This window comes from Thunnus thynnus, chromosome 11 (assembly GCF_963924715.1).
Source record: "Thunnus thynnus chromosome 11, fThuThy2.1, whole genome shotgun sequence".
Lineage (NCBI taxonomy): Eukaryota > Metazoa > Chordata > Actinopteri > Scombriformes > Scombridae > Thunnus > Thunnus thynnus.
The window spans coordinates 17,563,715-17,584,029 of record NC_089527.1 but is presented as its reverse complement, the minus strand read 5'-3'; the positions used below and the strand labels follow the sequence as shown (position 1 = coordinate 17,584,029).

At 37.5% G+C, this 20,315-nt stretch overlaps 1 protein-coding gene across 10 annotated transcripts in view; it reads left to right on the top strand.

Moving 5' to 3' along the window:
- Positions 1–20,315, top strand: part of LOC137192619 (bromodomain adjacent to zinc finger domain protein 2B-like) — a 62,459-nt gene that overhangs the window by 19,034 nt on the left and 23,110 nt on the right. For 9 of the 10 annotated variants that reach the window (XM_067603456.1, XM_067603460.1, XM_067603459.1 and 6 more), the window contains exons 3-7: positions 16,283–16,420; positions 18,533–18,718; positions 19,200–19,331; positions 19,597–19,790; positions 19,936–20,148. In XM_067603456.1, the coding sequence (XP_067459557.1) occupies positions 16,285–16,420; positions 18,533–18,718; positions 19,200–19,331; positions 19,597–19,790; positions 19,936–20,148 (861 nt within the window). In that variant the 5' untranslated portion in view covers positions 16,283–16,284. The remainder of the gene's footprint in view (positions 1–16,282; positions 16,421–18,532; positions 18,719–19,199; positions 19,332–19,596; positions 19,791–19,935; positions 20,149–20,315) is intronic. The other variant, XM_067603457.1, reaches the window with a different exon arrangement.

Below are 20,315 nucleotides of genomic sequence, written 5' to 3'. Positions count from 1 at the left end.
GACTAATAGAAGCAGAATGTCAACAGGGACTGTCTGTGTGCCAAATTATTCAGTCTGTGGTTCTTGAATAGCTTCTGCACAGATATGTGTTTCATTTTAATGGCAACATGCAACATTGCCAGATGCCATTGTCATTATGAAATAAAGTGGGTATGTAAAAGTGGGTATATATTTTTGAATCTAAATCACAACATGCACCAATACAAATCTGTCAGTGGGCTCAACTCGACTTTTAATGTTAAACTGTTGCCATAGTAAATAGAGCACATAATACTGTGTTTTCTCGTAAAAGTGTTCTCCTTTTCTGTGTGTGGTCTGTCATGTACAAGGCTGCTGTAACAGGAAATGTAGCAGAAGGCTTTATCAAAGGGAAACGAGCAAATTTTTAGCCCCAGTGGTTTTTATTTAACCGTACATTTAGGTAGAAACAAAACTGCCAGTCTCTTTTGAATGAGCTAAATTTAAACTTTAAGCATTTGTTCATATGCTACAGTCCCAGTAACTGAATCAAAGCCACTTCCTATTTAGTCGGTGGTTTAACAATTAACAGATTTAATCGGTTAATTGAGAAAATCATTGTCAGATTACAGGACAATGGAAGCAGTTGTTCGTTGTACACCTAAAATCTACCTTATGAAAGATACAATTCACAGGCTCATTTGTCTTTCTAAGTATGACCAATTAAACAGAGTAAAACAGACAGTCTCTTCCCATATGATACAAATGTAGTTATTTTAAAAAAAAAACATTTTCTAAAATTTATTTGAGTTTTTGTAACCATCTCTTGAATCTTGCTAATATTGTTTTTTAGTGAGGTTCAGTTTTGTGGCATTTTTGTCTTTACTTGATAGTTGAAAGTGCAGAGAGATACAGGAAGCAGGGGTAGAGAGAGGTTTATGACATGCAACAAAGGTCCACAGCTGGAATCAAACTGCAGGCGTTGCAGTTATGTGGTATGTGTCTCAAACAGGGGCATCCTGGGGTTCAGGGCTTTTTTGAGGGAGTTGACCCCCCTCAGCTCCTGTAAAATAAAAAAGTCTGTTTGCAGCATGCTTATCTCCATATATGAGATGGTTGACACTACAAATTGTGCAAAAGTGTTGTTTTTGACAAGATTAAAATGCTTCCTTCAGTATTCTGTGGTTTTTTGCACAAGCTTGAAATTTTTTATTAGGTTGTTCCAGACCTGTGTTTTTCAAGGCAGCTCTATTCAGGCAAGAACGATTAATCCTTTGCTACTGTATTTTGTTTTGCCGCTGGTGCGGGTGATAAAGACACTTCACAAGAATATCTCTTCTCTTGATTATAAATGCTGTTTTTCACATTAAATAAATCTGTTAAGTTCAATATTTATCCAGCTTATGTGCTCATAGATAGTATCACTGTTTAAAGATACACTCTCTCATTTTGTTAGAGTGCCAAATGATGCCACAAAATCCTAAAATATCCTCCCTGCTCACCCAAGATGATTTGAAAGTCAAATTTAAACAGGGAGTCAGAAATGCAGCCTATATTTTAATCTCAATTGAATATCAACCTCATTTTATGATAGTGCTAAATGGTGCGGCCGAATCTTAAAATATCCTCCCTGCTCACTGTTGATGTTTGTAAAGTCGAATTTCAACAGGAAATCAGAAATGTATCTTTTAATCTCACTTGAAAATCAACCATTAAGAAAGAAAACAACTTTTAACAACATCTACACACCAATGGGACTGGGTATCATTTGACAAATTCTATTTATTATACCTAAATAAATAAAATTATTTAAAATTGGCAAAATATGATTTAAATCAAAAACTATCTGATCATAGAGTAAGTAAACAAAACCAGACATTCAGCTTCACACACACCAGTGTTTCTAGTGTTTTGGGTCTTAATTGAATTCTTCCCTGTGTCTTAATCATTTCTTATTTCCTACCTACTATTTAATGCACTATATTTACAATCCAGTCTTAACAAATGGAGAATTGAAAAGACAATATCGCTGTGGAATGGTTGCACTGTGTAGCTTAACGGGATAATTGTTTATTTTTCAACTTGAGTGGCTTCCAAATGGCTGCCTAGAAAACCTGTCAGCTGGTGACCTAACCTATAAAGTACAGTGTTTTACATTTGTTAAGTTCATTTACCTTTTTTTGCACAGGTTATGTTTATTGCATGTATTTTCACTGCCACATACACTTGCTTGTGAGTTTGATTGGCATGTGCAGAATGTTTAGCACAAAAAACCCAACATTTTTTGGTATTAATGGCTTGGCATAATTAGATAAATAGGCCCACTGTAGGCTCCATTACATTACAATCGTGGACCTCTCAGCTTAGTCCAGCAACTCAAAAGGTACTTCTTAATGATAATAAAAATCATCACTACCTACTCTTGACTTCAGGCGAAACTTGGCAACTGATGAGTCAGAAATTGCAAAACATCAGTGACTGTGGCAATAGTAGAAATCGTTGGGTCATATAGTTTGATGTTGCTGTGTGTCTATCTTGCATCTTGAGTTTCAGACATCACTACAGAGCCAGAAAAACATGTCAAAACTGGAACCTCCTCTGCCATATTACTCCATGTTATCTCTTGTGCTTGCTCTGTCTGGAGTGTTGAGGGCCGTTTTTGTTTCTTTGTGTTCCAAGAATTTGTTATGGGAGCATAATCCCCATGGTTCTCCACATCAAAGTGTACTAATGTGATGTGTCATGCATCTCCATTAGATGGCTAATGCAAGAGTCAGCTATTGAAAATTATGTTTCTCTTTGGGCAGCCTGAAATTATCTGGCTGTGTTTGTGCCTTGCCAAATTATGAGAGTAAAACATATTCTAACTTTTTTCTGATTTCTCACTTTTTTATATATATATTAGTGACCTTCATTTATGACATTCAGTTTGTGCACAGGTGTTTGTTTGATTGTAACCAGCATCGTCTACTTCAATAAAGCAGTGGACATATGGACGCTGTGTGACAAATGCCTTGAAAGGGACACTCGGGATCTGTTTTATTGCTTCATTTGGCACACTGCAGTCCCACTTCCCATTACGGTTGCTATGTGATTTATGTTGTGCTCTTCAGAGAGTGAGAGAGAGGAGCTGGGGATGGAAATGCTGTGATAGCGAGGCTTGCCTTGATCCTGGCTGCCTTTTATTTCATCTTGGAGAAAAGGGTTAAACGCCTAGTTAGGCCCCATGTTTCCCCTTACATAAATGCTGTTTGTTTGATCACCTAAAGCATAAGGAGGTTATTGACATTGCAGAGTCAAGCCTTAAAGACTGACAGAACCCTGGAATTCTTTCTCTCACTGTCTCTGGCATGATACATGAATCCCACCATGAGACTTCACCACTCCACCTTCCACCTCCAGACAACTAACACATAAATGATTATTTATTTGTCACTGATTTATTAGGTGTCATCTGGCAGATTTTTGCTATAATGTAGTATAGTATAACCCACCAAATAGCCTCCTCAGAGTTGCTTATCTAACAAGCAAATAACCAATAATCATAACATCATGAGGATGTCATTGTCTTCTTTTACAGTTGAATCTAAAATAGTACATCGCTACGTTTTATTTAGCAGTGCAGAATGACAGATAACCTTTGCACTGGAATCCTACTCTCATCTTTAATTTGTAGCTATGCTTTGTGTCAGATTATTGCACCTGATTTATATTCAAGCTGTTTTTTTTCCTGTTGACATGCAAATTCACACCTTTCACAACCCAAAATATTAAATTGAGGTATTCAACTTCAGAATTTCTACACTTTGAGTCTCAGTCCAGCTGCATTACCACACTGCTCTCTATGAATAACCGAAGTGAAAGGTAAAGTGATGCAAATTATGTTTATTTAAGAGCAAGATTTTTATCACACACAAACACTTTGTTTGAGCCAGAAGTGAAGTCTGGACTAAATAAGTACACGATGCTATTTTTTTAACAATAGCATGTAAATATTTTTGAAATAGCAAAGGTTTTCAATCATTTGATAGAATAGGCTCCCATTGACAGCGTTTAACTAGAAGAATGAGTGGCAACTGATGTCGTCTGTAAACATTTTGCCTGCTCCTATTGTAGTAATTTAAAGTCAGGTCCTGTATATGCACCACCCTAAAAACAAACTTTTCCTTTTTGTTTTGCCTCTCAAATAAATTATGTCAAATCTGCGCTCTGCATAGTGTGTATAGAAAAATAATTAGAAGTACTCCGTAATTTTTAAAACCATTTAACACAACATAAAACCTCATGGACATCATCATTTTATGGGGCAAAAATGTCATGAAGTCACAATTTAACCCCAGTGAATATTACTTCCCAAATTTTCCTTATCAGAAACAAATACTCATAGTGATTCATTCAGCGAATTATGAAGAAAAAGATGCAGGAGTAAACAAGGAAGGTGTTATGGGAATTTGTGTAATGTGTAATGATAAAAATATGGTGTAGGTGTGATTATTTTTAACAAGTGTTGGCTTGCCATTATCAAACACTGCAAAGACTAGGCCTTGGCTGCATATTAAGGCATGAACACGCATACTGTAGCTCTCATTTTTACAGCTATGGGTTAATTTACATTAATACTAGCATTCTGTTGGGAAATACACTGCTCAGAAATGCACAAACAACATAAATGTTATCCAAGGATGCCACTCTCTCTGTATCAGCTGCATTTTGGTAAGCCAACAACCACAGATTAATAGCAGCAGATTGGAAGATGCATGAAATTACTAGTCCTTTTCTCCCTCTCTACACCCTCTATTCCATCTTCTCTGTATGTGTCTAATTAAAAACTGCAGGCTGAGTTACACAATTTATAGCCAGTGCTTGCTGTTGGTGGGGCAGCAGTAGGCAGGGGCTCTATGAACGCGCTCATGATGGATGTCAGTCTGTGCCGAACATGTGGGGCTCCAGTTTCCAGAAGCCACATCCCGCCCCCAGATCACTCCTCATGAAAATGATCCTCATGCAACCTGTAAACTGTGCTAACGCTGCTGTGAAGAACAAATGTGTTTCTTGAAACATTTGTCACACCGAGCCCTCACATCATTCATCAGAGTCAACTTGCCTCCTTGACTACCAGCCTTTTCACTGTATTCATGCTAGCATTCAATACTTATTTCAAGTGGTCGATACAAAGTGAAATTCCTTTTTTAGCATGAAGGTCTCCCTGAAAGATGGATGTGTCCTGAAGAATGATGATAACACAAGGCCTGCTCTCTGTGTTTTTTCAAGTAATTCTCAAGAACAAAAATGAATTATCCTAGCATTATGAGAGCAGGTGGATCTCTTACAAGTAGAAGGGCTCGCAGCATGTGTGCTCTTGCATAGGAGATCAAAGATGTGATTTCACTGATGCATATTTAGGCAAATCAGTGAAGAGATGGTGGTGAAGGGGTTTAATAACACTAGAGCAGGCTTTGCTATAGATCACGTTTAGTGTGACAGTGAGACTCCCGTTGTATCAGTGTCATGAAATATCCTAGAGGCTCTGCACTGTAACCAACACTGCTCTGCCATCTGCCATCCAAAACTAACAGTCAGGTTTGTTTAATCAGTGGCTCTGTAGTCTCCTGATCTACTGTACAGGCTAACAAAAAGCCTTTCCATCCTTGATGACAACCAGCTTTGCCCGCACTCAAGCACGCGACTTCTGGAAAGCACATGGTTTCTTTTGTCTCTCAGCATGGTCATAAAAAAGGGGCCCTTGCTGCAAAGAGCAAACCTGAGATGAATGGCAAACCAGCCCTTAATGCACAGTATTGATTGAGTAGCAATGCCATGTTTTCTGTTTTAATCACTCTGCACTGCTCCTCTCTCATGACAGCATGCTTAGTGTACTTTAACACCATCAACCATCATCATTACAGGACAGTGCACTCCTGTATGTAGAGAGCCTAGAAAAAGCATGAAGATGATTCAGATGATTTGCTATGTGATAAAATGGAGAAAAACATCAAATCCTCATGTTTGTTTTATTGTTTATCAGAATTGGTGTTGAATTTTCTTCATTTTAGCATGAGTTTAGGTTGGCAGTTGCTTTTCCACTGGAGATGAACAACATCACAGAGGGTTACTTTGCTTACTTAAAATTGTCACCTAATTTTTATCACATTAAAGACTGTAGAAGGCACTTGAATGATTTCACAGATGCATAGTGACACATATCTGTTTGTAAATCCACTACACCTGGAGTGAAAGTAATTAGACACCATTTTCTACACATAGACATGCATCATTTTGCTCTTTTTGGTGATTGAACAAGAACCAAATATTGTCTAGAGGCATTGGCTTGAATGCAGAAATGAGCTCAAATGCAACTTTATCAACAACCTAACATTATTTGTTGCATCCTGAAAACACTCAAAATGTTACCGTCTTTGTTGTGTGGCCTTAAATAATCACTTCCATTGACCTAATTGCACATAGTGTGTTAGTTTCCATTTTAAAAATGCTTTTAGAAGGTACATGAAATGTCCCCCACTGCATCATCATAGACCATAGTGGGCATTAGTTGTTCTGCTTTGAGTGATGCTGTGTCTTAAGCTGTATCTGATTTTAACATTACCTGTGCTGGTAAGTGATTTTAATTCAGTTTGGAGCACTTATGTTTGTATTTTTTCACCTCTACCCTAGTAATAAGTGTATGTTTTGAGTTTTTTCAGCAAGAAATGCTGCTTTTCCTTGAACTGCATTTTGGTAGCTCAGTGTGAAATTTGACTTTTGTGTGAAAATGAAGGACATTAAAAATGTTTTTGCTAATCTGATAGATGGAAACATGTTAACAACAAAATATACAGTCGGCCTATTTGGGAACTAATATGAAAAATTAAAGCCATCAAGAGAACAAGACTCTATAAGATTATCAAATAAGTTGCTGTAATATAAACTACCAGTAGGTAGATACCATTATTCTCTTTTTGCTAGTCCTGCTGAATGTTAATTTCTGTTACAGAATACATATTGTAATTTTGTGATGGTTACAATTAGTTAAAATACAGAGGACCGCAGTGAATTATTATTTTATATCCCACCTGATATTCTGTATAAATGGGGCTTTACATTAGTTTTGCCCCTGATGCAGGTCAGCCTGAAGTTTTCTTCCTGAGCTGGTGGAATGGGTCACTTTATCACCGTCCAGGTAGAGTGGGAGTCAGGGTCAGGAACCATAACTTGTCATCAGAAGACATGGGCAGAATGAAGAACTGATTGAAACTCATGGGAGCATGGTATTTCAACTGAACTGTGGGTGTACCACTGAACTTGTTATGCTCCTAGCAACACACTCAGCAACCCCACCCACTTTGTTTTCCATCCTCTTCTGACCACAAAAGCCTGCCTCACAGTGAGTTCTCGTCCTGCACATCTTGTGCATGCACACACAACCAGGGGGAAAATAAAACTTTCACAAACAACTGACTACATTTCTCACAGAGAGAATGGAAAGTGGGCGAGTGAATGGCTTTTTAAAATTTGCTTTACTGCTGTCAACCATGGGGAGCGTCTCGCTTTCTCTGCTTTTTTAAACATTTTTATTTATTTATTTTTTAGATATTATATTGAGGGGTTTTGGACAGTTGCTGACCATTACAAATAAAATACACCATTGTTTTTATAAGAATGGGTAACAGAAACAACAAAGGACAAGATAAGATTGCAATCATTAATAATGAAATAGAAAAACACACAGAAATAATGGGATATTTTCTAACATAGTCTAAGCTGTAATTGAGACAAATATTTTAATAGTGATGCAATCAGGCGGTGGTCTAAAACAAAAAAACAAAAACAAAACATTTAAACCTTACAGATTACAGCATAATCAAGCACGTACATTGGGCCATGCTGGCATGCATACACAAACCCCCTCATACAAAAGGCAAAAATGGAAAAAGAACCTCAGCAAAACACCCAAAACCTGGTGAGATTGTCAAAATGATTATATACCATAAATCCCTCCAGATGTTGAATGAAAGGTTGCCATATTAAATCAAACCTATCTGCCTGATCCATCCTAAGATATCTAATCCTCTCCACCTCCAGTGAGTTTACAAGGTCAGCAAGCCACATTTTAAAGTTAGGTATGTCTTTCCCCTTTCATAGCATTAGTACATATTTTACAAGTTAAGAAAGCATTGGTGAGCTGATGAGAGACCACTCATAGTCTCAGACAAATCAAAAATAATAGTTTGGGGGTCTGGTTTTACTTGGCATGCAAATATTTTAGAAATAGTATCAGGGTGCAGAATTAACTTTTCTGTCCACCAGCCAAATTGCTAGTGAATGTTCAAATTTTACCAGCCGCTCAATAGATTACCATTGTTTTTTTGGCTGGTGAGTGAAGCAAATCTACCAGCCACTTGCATATTTTACCAGCATTTGGCTGGTGGCTGTTGCTGATTTTGTGCCCTGAGTAGTATTAAAAACATTAATCCAGTAATTCTCAATCTTGGGACATTGTATAAAACTGTGAACAAAAGTGGCCTCGTTTGTCTCACATTTCTTATATATGGATGAAACCTAACTAACTTCTGCAATTTCACCTTTGAATAATGTAGTCTTTGTACAGTCTTAAATTGCATGAGGCAGTGTCTAATGTTTATGGAGCATCTGTGTATCTGCATCAGACACTTCATTGTTCTTCATTGGCATCAGTTGGTACATTAAGTTCCAGTTGATGTGTTTGCCTATCTGTTTCCAAATGTCACCTGATATGTGTATTAATACATTGCCATTATATTTAGAGCTGTGTACTCTAGAGGGGGCCAATAGAATGGTCTCTGGTTTATATGGGTGGCTGTCTTCACCTTTCTAGCGTTAGCCAGTCAGGAGAATACTGGGAGGAATAGTAAAGTAAAGCATTATCACTCTGACATTAGCTTCATAGCAATATTGGATGAAATCCGGCAGAGCCAGACCCCCTTTACACTTAGGCTTACATAGGTGACTCTTTTGATCCAATGGTTTTTGTTGTTCCACAGGAAGGGGTTAATAATGGAGTCAAGTTGTTTAAAGAATCTCTTAGTTAAATAGACTGCAGATTTTTGAAAAGATATGGTGTTTAGAGGAGACTATTTCATTTATTTAAGTGCATTTACTCTACCAATCAGGGAGAGGGGGAGGGTTTGCCAGAACTTCAGGCATCACTGCAATTTGGTAAGAAAAGGGGGGAAGTTTGCTTTATATAAATCCTTGTATTTTTTAATGACCTGAATACCTAAGTGTGTGAGTTATTAGCAGTATCTCAGAAGGTAGTGAGTCTAGGAAGGTTGGGTCTTGCAGTCTGATGGGCATGAGTTCATTCTTGTTCCAGTTGATACGGTATCTAGAAAAACTACCAAAGAAAGTGATCAGGTCAAGAATACAGGGAATGCTGAGCTCTGGTTTCTTAAAGTACAACAAAACATCATCTGCATAAAGGGAAATTCTGTTTTGCATGTTTTGCTGTGTTATAGCAGTGGATTAGGGTGTCAGATTGTATTAACTCCACTAGTGGCTCTATTACTAGAATGAACTGAAGAGGTGAGAGAAGGCAGCCCTGTTTTATACCCCTGTGAAGTGTAAATTCAGGGGATATGGTTTAATTCGTAATGATTTAGGCTTTGAGGCATTTATAGTTATTTCACATATATAATGAATGTTTCTGCTACATTGAATTTGTTTAATATTGAAAATAAATAATTCCACTCAACTTGGTCAAATGCTTTTTCACCATCAAGGGAGGAAATGACTAGGTCATCATCTGGAAAGCATGTGGAGTACATGATATTGAATAGATGTCTCAAGTTAAAAAATGAGTGTCTGTTGGGAATGAATCCCATCTGATCAGGGTGTATGATCTTACCAAATACTTTGTTTAATCTCAGGGCTAATATTTTAGCTAGCAGTCGGTAAGCTAAATTAAGCAAGGCTAGTGGTTAATATGAGCCCACTTCTTTGGGGTCTTTGCCTTTTTTAGGGATTACAATTATGACTGCTTCATACATGATTTGGGGTCCAATTGGTAGTCCTTCAGTCTCCAGTGCACTGGAAAACACATGGTGAAGGTGTGGGAGAACAGTTGCTGACATTTTTTTATAATACTTTTCAGTATAGCCGTCTGGTCCAGCACTTTTACCACTTTTTAAGCCCATAATTGCAATTTTTATTTCTTCTTCCAAAATATTCTCATTTAAGAGGTCTATATCTTGTTGACTTAGGCTTTGGAGGTCGCAGTTTTTTAGAAAATCTTGCATTATGGCATTATGTGTTGTTGTCTGCTCTGGGGCAATACAGCTCATCATGAAACTGAAAAAAAAAAAAGTATTGATTTCTTAAGAATTAGAAAGGGTTTTTCCAGCCTCACATTTAATGCTATGTATTGCGCGATCACTCTCAATTTTTGTTATTTGTCTGGCAAGCAGTCTATGCAGTTTCTTACCATAGTCAAAAAAATCCTGTTTCATATTTAAAAGGTATTTGTTTATCCTAGAGGTTATGATCTTGTTATACTCATGTTTTCATAGTAGTATCTTCTGATGTAGTTCTCTAGAGGGATTCTGCATGTTTTCCTTGTCTTATATCCCTATCTGTTCTTCTAACTTGGTTAATTTCTTTTTATTTGCTTTGTTCTTGAAAGTTACTAACAGAAATGATGTGCCCACTCAGATCTGCTTTAAGGGTGCCCCATAGCAGTGAGGGAGATGTTTCTGGACTTTGATTAGACTCATAAAAATTTGGATTTTACTTTTCTAAATCAGCACAGAAAATTGGGTCTTTGGGGAGTGAGGTGTTCAGCCACCATCTGTAATGCTTTGTAGTGATATCTGTCAGGTTAACTGTGAAAGATAGGGCTGTGTGATCTGAGATAACTATGCTATGATATTTCACACTTTGTACATTTAGAAGCATTTTGCCATCGATAAAGAAAATAGTCAATCTTGCTATATGTGTAATGTACTGACAAAAAAAGGAGTACTCTTGTCCAATGGGGTTCAGTCCTCTCCAAACATCCACCAGATTCATATTAGTGGCAGATGTTTTAAGCAGTTTGGCTGTGTTCGATCTTCTAAGATTTAGCTGCAAAGATTTGTCCAGATAGGGATCCAGGATGCAATTAAAATCCCCACTTATTATTAGATTTGTTTGTGGTGTGGAGGCTGGTATAAGGGAGAATATTTTATTGTAGACTAGGATCATCAAAGTTAGGGCTCTACACATTCAACATAATTACAGGAGTGGAGTACAGTTCACCTTTAATAATAATAAACCTATCCTGATTGTCTTTGATTGTGTCTGTATGTTTAAAGGGTACATTATTCTTGAATAGTATAGCTACACCTCATGCTTTAGTCAAGAAAGATGAATGATATGCTTGACCTTATCCATCTGGCTCACAGTCTGGTATGTGCAACCTCTCTGAGATGGGTTTCCTGTAGGAATATGACATCAGCTTTTACAGATTTAATATAGGCAAATATCTTTCCTCTTTTAACAAGATGGTTCAAACCCTTCACATTCAAAGAGGTATATGTTATAGCTGTTGGGTCACCTATTACATCTCTCTCCAAACTCTCCCCCAAACCCAGGACTCCCCCCCCCAAAAAACACAACAAAGGAAAAAAACCCAAACATGTCTAGGCGTGGAACAGAACAATAATGCGACTCCCACATTAGAAAAGGTGTCCAACTGCTATAGCAGTCAACAACACTGCCTAGGTAAACAACCAAATCAACCAGAGCCATGGGCCCCCCACAAGATTGTGTGTTAGTTAGGTAAAATCTTCTCAACAGTCTTATTTGTATAACAGTCTTTAAATAAGGAGTTTAAACAGAGTGAAAAAAGAGAAGTTTTATTTCCTTGTCAAAGTTTGTTGTCAGTTCCACTGTATGTGTGGCTTTGGTCTCCAGGTCTTTCACAGTGGCACCTTGTGCATCCATTATGGCCTGCAATGAGTCTTTAGCAGCCTGGTTCTCAGCTTGGTATGCCATAAACTCCCTCTGGAGTGCAATAGACATCTCTGAGATGTGGGCATCAATGGTGGTGCAAATGTATTGTTTAATAGAGCCAGCGTCTTCTTTAAGGGAAGCGATAGCATCAAGAACGTTTTTGTTGCTAATTGTTGGTGTGGCCGTTACAGCATTGCAAGATGGCGGCGTTGTATCCGCATGGCTATCCTTAGTTCTAGCTAGTGTGTTTGGCATCCTGGACAGTTGTCACTTCTCATCTCTAACCAGTTGTGTTCACAAAACTTTTAACAAAACATGAAATTAAGAAAGTTTTAATTCCAAGGTGTTTGGCACAATATGTAAGCCAATATGTGGCAGCCCACAGGAAAAGCGACCTACTCCTTCATCACTCGACAGCGCCCCTCTCTCTGCTTTTTACATCCCTTCATTTCCTCCAATCCAGAAAATTACAGAGGTCAAACAGTGAGTGGCAGAGCTATTTTTCCACCGTTGCAGAAGGAATTAATTGTGTTTAGTGGGATGATGGACATCAACAGTGATTTGTGAGGTTGGCAAAACTGCAGCTGGTGTCAAAGCAACCATGTATAGACTCAATCAAGGAGATGTTAATGTCTGAGGAGGTGGATTTAGCATCGCTAATTAGTAGGCCACGAGGAATGCATGGCAATTATAGTCAGAACTTGACTTTTTTTTTTTCTTTTTTCATTCACACTTTTATCACAGATTGTTGGGTGATGCAACTCTCTACCTTAGAAAAGTGTCAAAGCACTTTAACATACTACCTCTCTCTGTCTCCTCCTTGTACCTTCCATTAGTTAAAACAGCACTGTGTTTGCAGTCCAGATACTGCTGATCCATGCTGATGACTTTGTTACGGGATTAACATTGTTAGCATCAGCCATCTGTTACTGTGCAAGAAGATAAAATGGACATGGAGGAACACAGAGTGGAAAACAAAGGCTTACATGTACCCAAAACAAAACAGCACTTTATATGCACGGCTCCATCAGACACAAAGATACAGCTGGAAAGAGTAAATACACAGATAGAAATCGGTTTTCTTTATAAACAAAAACTCTCAATTTTACATAATTTATGCTGGTTTAGGTGTCACCTAATGTACTAATTTTACACATAAATATCACTTTACTAGTCTTGGTTAGTCCTATTCATCCTTTGAAAACTCTTGGAGACTACAAATTTGACTCAACAACATCCTGAATGCTGTCAGAATATGAGGTCATTTTATTTAAGACCCATCACCACATAACATCCACAAAAACCTGTTTGCGTTGGCCTATTTTTAAAGATCCTCACAGATATACTGAACAAAGCAAAAAGAAACTGAGTGCACACATGAGTGGTTTGCTAAGCTCCGCTTTGAGCCCTGTGATTTCTGTTTTGCTGTTTTGTATCCAAGGCAACATGGCGGCTTAGGTGGTTAACTTTGCCTCTTCACAGCAGTAAGTTCTCATGCTTGATCCTGGACTTATTCTTTTTGATCTTTGTGTCTCCTGTAGATGTTTCAGTTGCACACCACATTACAAACACGCATATGTCGAGGGCATTGGAAACTGAGAACTGAAGTCTGAGAGTATGCCCATACACCTGAACTGAACTGACAATCTGATGAAGCATTTTCCCTGCCTTCTGCCCAATGTACCATTGCATGCTGGGATAGTCTCCTGCTACCCATGACCTTGAAATGCATAAACTAACTAAACACTGTGCAAAGTGTCAAAAAAATGCAAGCATTTACTCTTCAAATAGATATTTGCTCTAACAGAAACTTAAAGATGCTTTCATACAGTAGGGCTGCTGTTGCAACAGATGTTGTGTGATGATAAAGCTAGTGTGTCATCATAACACAATCACTTTGCTACTGTTTGCGTTATTGGTTACATCATTCATTTGGATCAGATAGTTAATACAGTGTACATTTAAATGATTGATGGTGTTTTTGTGTTTTGTCCCATTAGAATCTTGGCTCTATTGAAAGAGGCATTGTTTTCCTGCTAAGGGACATTTTTACCCAGAGATGAAAAGCTGCATTGTGTTTATGGAGTCATATACTGTATGTGAACATGACTCTGATTCAATCAGAGGCATATGTTATGTAAAGCATGTATGTGCTTTCAAAGGACCTACACCCTGCTGCATTGTGTGTTGTGCTTCACATGCTTGCATTAGCTCAAGGTTGTTTACAGACATTCATCAAATTAATTCTAAAGGTTTATGTAAAGCATAGAGAATAATTGCTGCCTTTGTGCTTCTATGTTTATTATCTATAAATTCACGCTAATTTCCCTGTTAAACCCATTTTACTTTTTAGTTAAAAAAATGATTTTTTTTCCTTCAGAGCAGGTTGGCTTTTTACCTGCTACCTCAGACATCATTTCACGGGTTTGATATTGATAAAAAATGTCAGTTCAATTATGCAGCAGAAAAGAATTACTAAGTAAGAGATCGTGTGTGCAGCATATCACTCTAAAATGATGAAGTAAATTAACCTTAGAGTGTGACACATTTTAATCCTCGACAAAATTTTTGCCACCCTGTTCAAAATTTCAATTGTAAGGTATATTCATAATTGATACAGATATATATATATATATATATATTTAATTTTCATTAGTATATTGGACATCTTAGTTTGACGGATGAAGTGTGAGCAAAGTCAAATTGATACCGAATGGGTTTTGTTTTTTTTTACTGTTGCATTATAAATATGAAAACACCTTTTGTTCTTTGTTCTGCACAAACTCACACTCACACAACCGCAGGAAGCAGTGGCCTTTCCAGTGAAGCATGGCTGCAGCTTTCATGTCATTTTCGTCTCATCAGTGCTCTTCCTGGTGAGGGATGATACTTGATATTCAGAGGTTAGCTTTGTCTCCTCAAATTAATCAGCTGCTCCTGTGTTCCTGTGCAGAGGAGAATCACCGGGGAGCTTGAGAAATTGTGAAGTACAATACTATAACAAAGGCAGCCTGTAAAACACAATCTGGAAGTGAACATTAAAGAGGATTTCAGATGTGGGCTTTTGTGATCACTGGGATGTGAAGTGGCATAAATAATGTAAAAATCCAGGCAATGCGGTACTGATTTTATAGGTTTAAAAACATCTTGCCAAAGGACTGCAGTTGAAAATTAGCCAGCTGGCTAACACTGGCACAGTTACAGAAATGTTGATTAATGTGCGATGTCCTTATAAATAAAATAAATGGAAAATGAAATGAAAGAGTAGTACTAAAGAATATTTCTGGCATGATTTTAGATGATAGATTGAACAACTGTATGGACTTAGTATAAAGGTTTTGAAAGGAAGATTGAAACTGTGTTCCTAAGAGGCTGAAGATGCCATTTTCTATTCAGCCTCTCTGCTTCATTAGATGATCACAGCCTGTATGGCAGTAGTTGTACATTAAAGAGCTGTGAAGACCTTTGATATGAATGTCACCTTGTGTACTGTACTCTGTACGTTCCACTATGTATGTGGAACGTTGTTATGCATTATGTCGGGCAAAAGTATTTAAATGCGTATAACACAACCATCACAATTCAATTTGTTAGCTTTTAATTTAAATGTACTTGGAATGACAAGGGTTTTATAAAAATAATTGCACAGTATTATTATATCTAATGCTGCAACATTATTTTTGGTTTACTGATTGACGATTTATTCTAGAAAATGTGGGAAATAATGGAAAAACATCCGTAACATTTTCCTAGAGCCTAAGGCGAAATCTTCAAATTGTTTATTTTGTCTGAAAAACAGTCCAAAATGCAAAGATGTTTAATATACAGTAATGTAAATCAGAGAAAAACTGCAAATCATTTGTGAGGTTTGAACCAGTGAATGTTTATGAGGCATTTTTGCCTCTGAAATGACTTAAACATTAAACAGTTAATTGGTTGTCATGTTGAGGGATGGGGACGGTGGATGAGTTGTGCCCCACACTGTTTGTGTTTTTGTATTTACTTGTTCAAAATGTTCAATATATAATTATTTCTTAAAAAACACAATTAATTAATTATCAAAATAGCTGGAAATTAATTTCTATTGATCAAGTAAGTGATTAATCAATTGATCTAATTTCAGCGTTAATCACGTTATCACTAAAAGCCAATAAATGATAATATTGGATTATCAGCATTGTTTGTAGTAATGGTTAGCAACATGCTGCTGTAGAAATCCAGTGCTGTTGTGAGGATAATTCAGTTGTGTGAGAGAGAAACTAAGTCTCAGTGGGGGGTGTGGTGTGAGTGGGGTTTTTTTTTTCCTCCCCTTCTTTTCTCTCCTCACATCTCTTAGCGTTGACTGGATTGTGTTTGACAGATATGGAGCCTGGAGAGCGGTTGGCCTCCCCATCGGCAGCCCCGTCCTCCCTTAATGTGGCCTCCTCTTCAGCCAGCTCCTCCCCTGTTCCTCCCCAGACACCCTCCACCAAGTGCAGCCCAACTCCGAACCCTGCAGGTAGTTCCCCTCTCACCACCTGTAGTATGTATACACACACACACACACACACACACACTAGATCAAACGTGACTCAAAGCTAATTGTTTGTTGATGTGTTATTTAGTTTAAAGCCAGTATATTAAATTATTCTGCCCACATTTTAAAAAAACTTTTACACCAATGTAATGTGCAGTGCGTCCCACAGGTTAAGAATTTATTTTAGTTACAGTTGGTTATGGTTTGAGTTTGTGGTGCTGCAAACGACATTGAGAGTCCACCTGCGAAAAAAACGTTAAATTTACAAGCTATTAATAAATGTAAATGAATGCACCATTTTGTCGGACTTTACAATCAGTCTGCACTTTATAAGTACACTTCCACACAAACATTCAAAAGAAAATAATAGAAAGCGAATCTATTTTGAGAGTCTGTCTTTTTTTTGTTTTGTGCAGCAATAAGGCTATTAAAATAACTTCTTCCTTTCTTACACATAACAGACAATTTTGCTAGGTATGGAGAGGCTGTTGAATTAATGAGTGCCAACAATTAAAAATCTGTGTATGCCCTTGTGGATGTCTTTTGACAACCTTTAGCTCCAGTTTATCCGGTGTGATTTGACATGTCTGTCAGCCTCACACTGTGCATGCAGCCGCCAACATCTTCTTGTTTTCTCTGAATACTAATTGTGGTCAAAGCCATTATGCATTGAGCAGCGGTGATGCATAAGCTGTCAGATTGCCCCTGACCGCAGAATAATGTGAAAATTTACATACTGTGGTTTGTGATTATTTTTTTCTCCTTCATGATAAGATGCCCCAAAAAGCAGTGTTTTTTTGTCATGCTATCACAATGAAGAACACATTAGAGACATTCTCATAAATAATTCATTTTCAGACCCCCACACCAAACGTGCACAGAAATTTCCCAGATAATTTATTTAAGGACTGAACACTAAATTCTGAAAAAACACAGGCACCTTTGTAACAAACCACTGTTATGAGCATTAAGTAAATTGAGTTCTTTCAAGATATTTCATATCCCCTGTTGAAAGTAAGAAAGATATGACATACTCGGTGATGGCAACACCCCTTTGAAACACACTCAATCCTTCATACTTTTATAAGCTTTCAAACTGTTCTAAGTAGGTAAGTTTATCCAAGAAACATTTTATGCAGCCCCTCGTTTGTATTTAACACAGCAAGAACAAGGTTGTAATTCCACATTGACATCTCTCATGAAGAATAAAACTGGTGTGATTTTAGAGGTTCAACTTTCACGTCAATTGAATTGCAGTATTACTGACTTCTGCAAATACACAAAACAAAAAAATTTGGAACAAATCAGTTAAATTTTCACTGAATTTATTTTGTAAGAATTGCAGTTAAAAAGAATTTGCTATATAAACAAGTATAGACAAATAAGTATTGAACTGACTGTCAGTAATTTCTCTGTAAATTGATCAACAAATTGTAGACAACACCACAGTTTGACAGCATGGAATCAGACACAATGTTAGCCTGGCTTGTTCTTCATTTGATCCAAACAAAGAACAAATCAAGTGGAGTTTGTCTTAACAGGCTCAGTCCTGCACAGCTCTGGATTCTTAATGAAAATGAGGTATTTGATCTGGTTGATAGGGCTAGACTGGTTTCTCTGGTAGAAATAGTTCTGATAACAAACAAAAGAAAAAAGTACACTTACCACCAGTTGCACATTCTTTTATTGCAGGTCTTATTTGGCTTCTTTGCTTAGGCTTCTTTGTCTGTTTTCTTTCTTTCTGTCTGTCTTTCTTTTTGGTCACCACTTACTGTAGTAAAAGAGGAGAGGATATCGCATCACATCATATATGAGTGTTTGTCTCAGACCCTGAATGTTTCATGATTATCACAATGAATTAATTCTTTTATAACGTAGAAATTATTGCTGTTCCTGAATGGTATCATGGAATTAACAGTTTATGAGTTTAGAAATTATTTATTGAACCATGCTTAAATTCATGGTTGTGCAATTTACTGGGTATGTATATCTAAATAGTATATCTAGACAGACAGACACCCTGTCTAGATAGCGAGATTGATTAAGAGATGAGTTGATTTTTGTATTCTTAAAACGGCGTCCTTTGTTCTCCAGGCCATTTGCTGCGGATGACAGGGGATGAGCGTTTAAATATATCTGGCAGCTCCAATGCTTTTCCCTTAATCAGCCGTCCAGCTTTCGGGCTCTACACATCAAGTTCAGGGCGCTCTGAGTTTGGAGGCCTAGGGAGTCTGGGTTTGTCTGCCTTGGCTGCTCACCCCCAGTTTGGTACATTTCCAGGTAAGAAAGCTCAAAGTGAGATGTTTTTTTTTTTTATTAATGTAGATTAAAGTCAAATTAAAGATTTTGACATGACATTAAAATAATTCAAGAAATTCTTAGTTATAGCCAGTTGTATGCATATTAAATGATATCATACCACTAAGCACAAAGTAAATGGACATTTTAGAGAGCAGATGCTGTTTCAGAGGAATGCTGCTCTCAGGAAACAGCTGTGAAATGTCCAACAGTAGAGAAGAAACTCTGGAGCTATTTTACAATGACCTCTGCTTTAACTTCAACGTAAAGGAATAAAATCACTATCAGTGGAATGCACTCGTTATCTGAAGACGTTTCAGCTCAAATGTAAGACTATTATTTTGAACTGAGTGATTAGTGTTAACAGGTTGGATAAACTGCTGCTTTTATAACATGTTGGCAGATTGGATTATCTGCATGTGTAGATAGAGTTGCTGTTAACTGCACAGTGTCACTTCTCCAGACTGGTGGCGACCATCTGAGGCACAAACCAGGGGAGCAGCAGCCTTCTTCCCTCCTCTTCTGGGTCTGCATCCTGTATTCGCACCAACCTTCAAAAGCCATGATCCCATTCACTTGCAGTCCCGTACCTCAGGTAAAAAAAAAAAAAAAAAGGGCTAGCTCCTTCTAAAGGTCATACATGTCATAGTAGTTTAAAGCTGTAAGCACAGCTGTTCAGATCTTACTGTACATAATGATAGCTTAAAATACTACTGCTGACATTAACTTACTTTGCTAAGTGAAATTGGTGTTTTGTAAAATCATTATTCTCTGTTTTTTTTTTTTTATTGACATCCTAATGTGTTTGACTCGTATTACTTCTCATGAGTATCCACCTAAAGAAACATACACTATGTCAGTTTCTGTCGGCATGAATGGAACAGTGAACGGTAGGAGTGCTTCTTCACCTACTGGGAACTCTGCTGCGAGCAACAGTTCACTTCCAGCAAAGGGAAACAAGGAGAAAACTAAAGCCAACTGTAGTCGGAGTCAAAAGAGCAGCCAAGACATGGGTCAACTACACCAGAAGACTATCCAGAAAACAAAAGAAAAGGTTAATATTTTTCTTTTCTTTCTTATTTTTTTGTCTTTTGCCATACACTGCTTGAAAACCTACTGTATTGTTTTGTTATATATTCCCGGTAGCCTTTCACTTGTTATAAGAGCTTTTGGACTTTTTGTTTTGAATTATTGTTCAGAAACTCAACAAAAAACCACTAGAGACCTCGAGCATGAGTGGCAGCCATTCGGGATCCTTGTCAGATAGCTCCAGTGACGGTGAGGAGAGCAGCAGTGATCCTGATGACATGGAGGAAGACGAGGAGGACAATGATGACGATGAGGATGATCAGAGCAACGATAGTGAGGACTCTGATTCAGAAAAAGAGAGTCCAGTGAAAAGGAAAGTCAAGGTAATTGTTTGTTTTTGTAATCAGCAGAATATTCAGATTTTTGAAAATACCATACCGTTAACTATCTGTTCTGTGGATGCAATTGTAAAAAAAACAAAGATATAATACATATCATTTCTTTTATCATGAATGATACACAAGGGCATATTGTGAGGTTGTAATTAAAC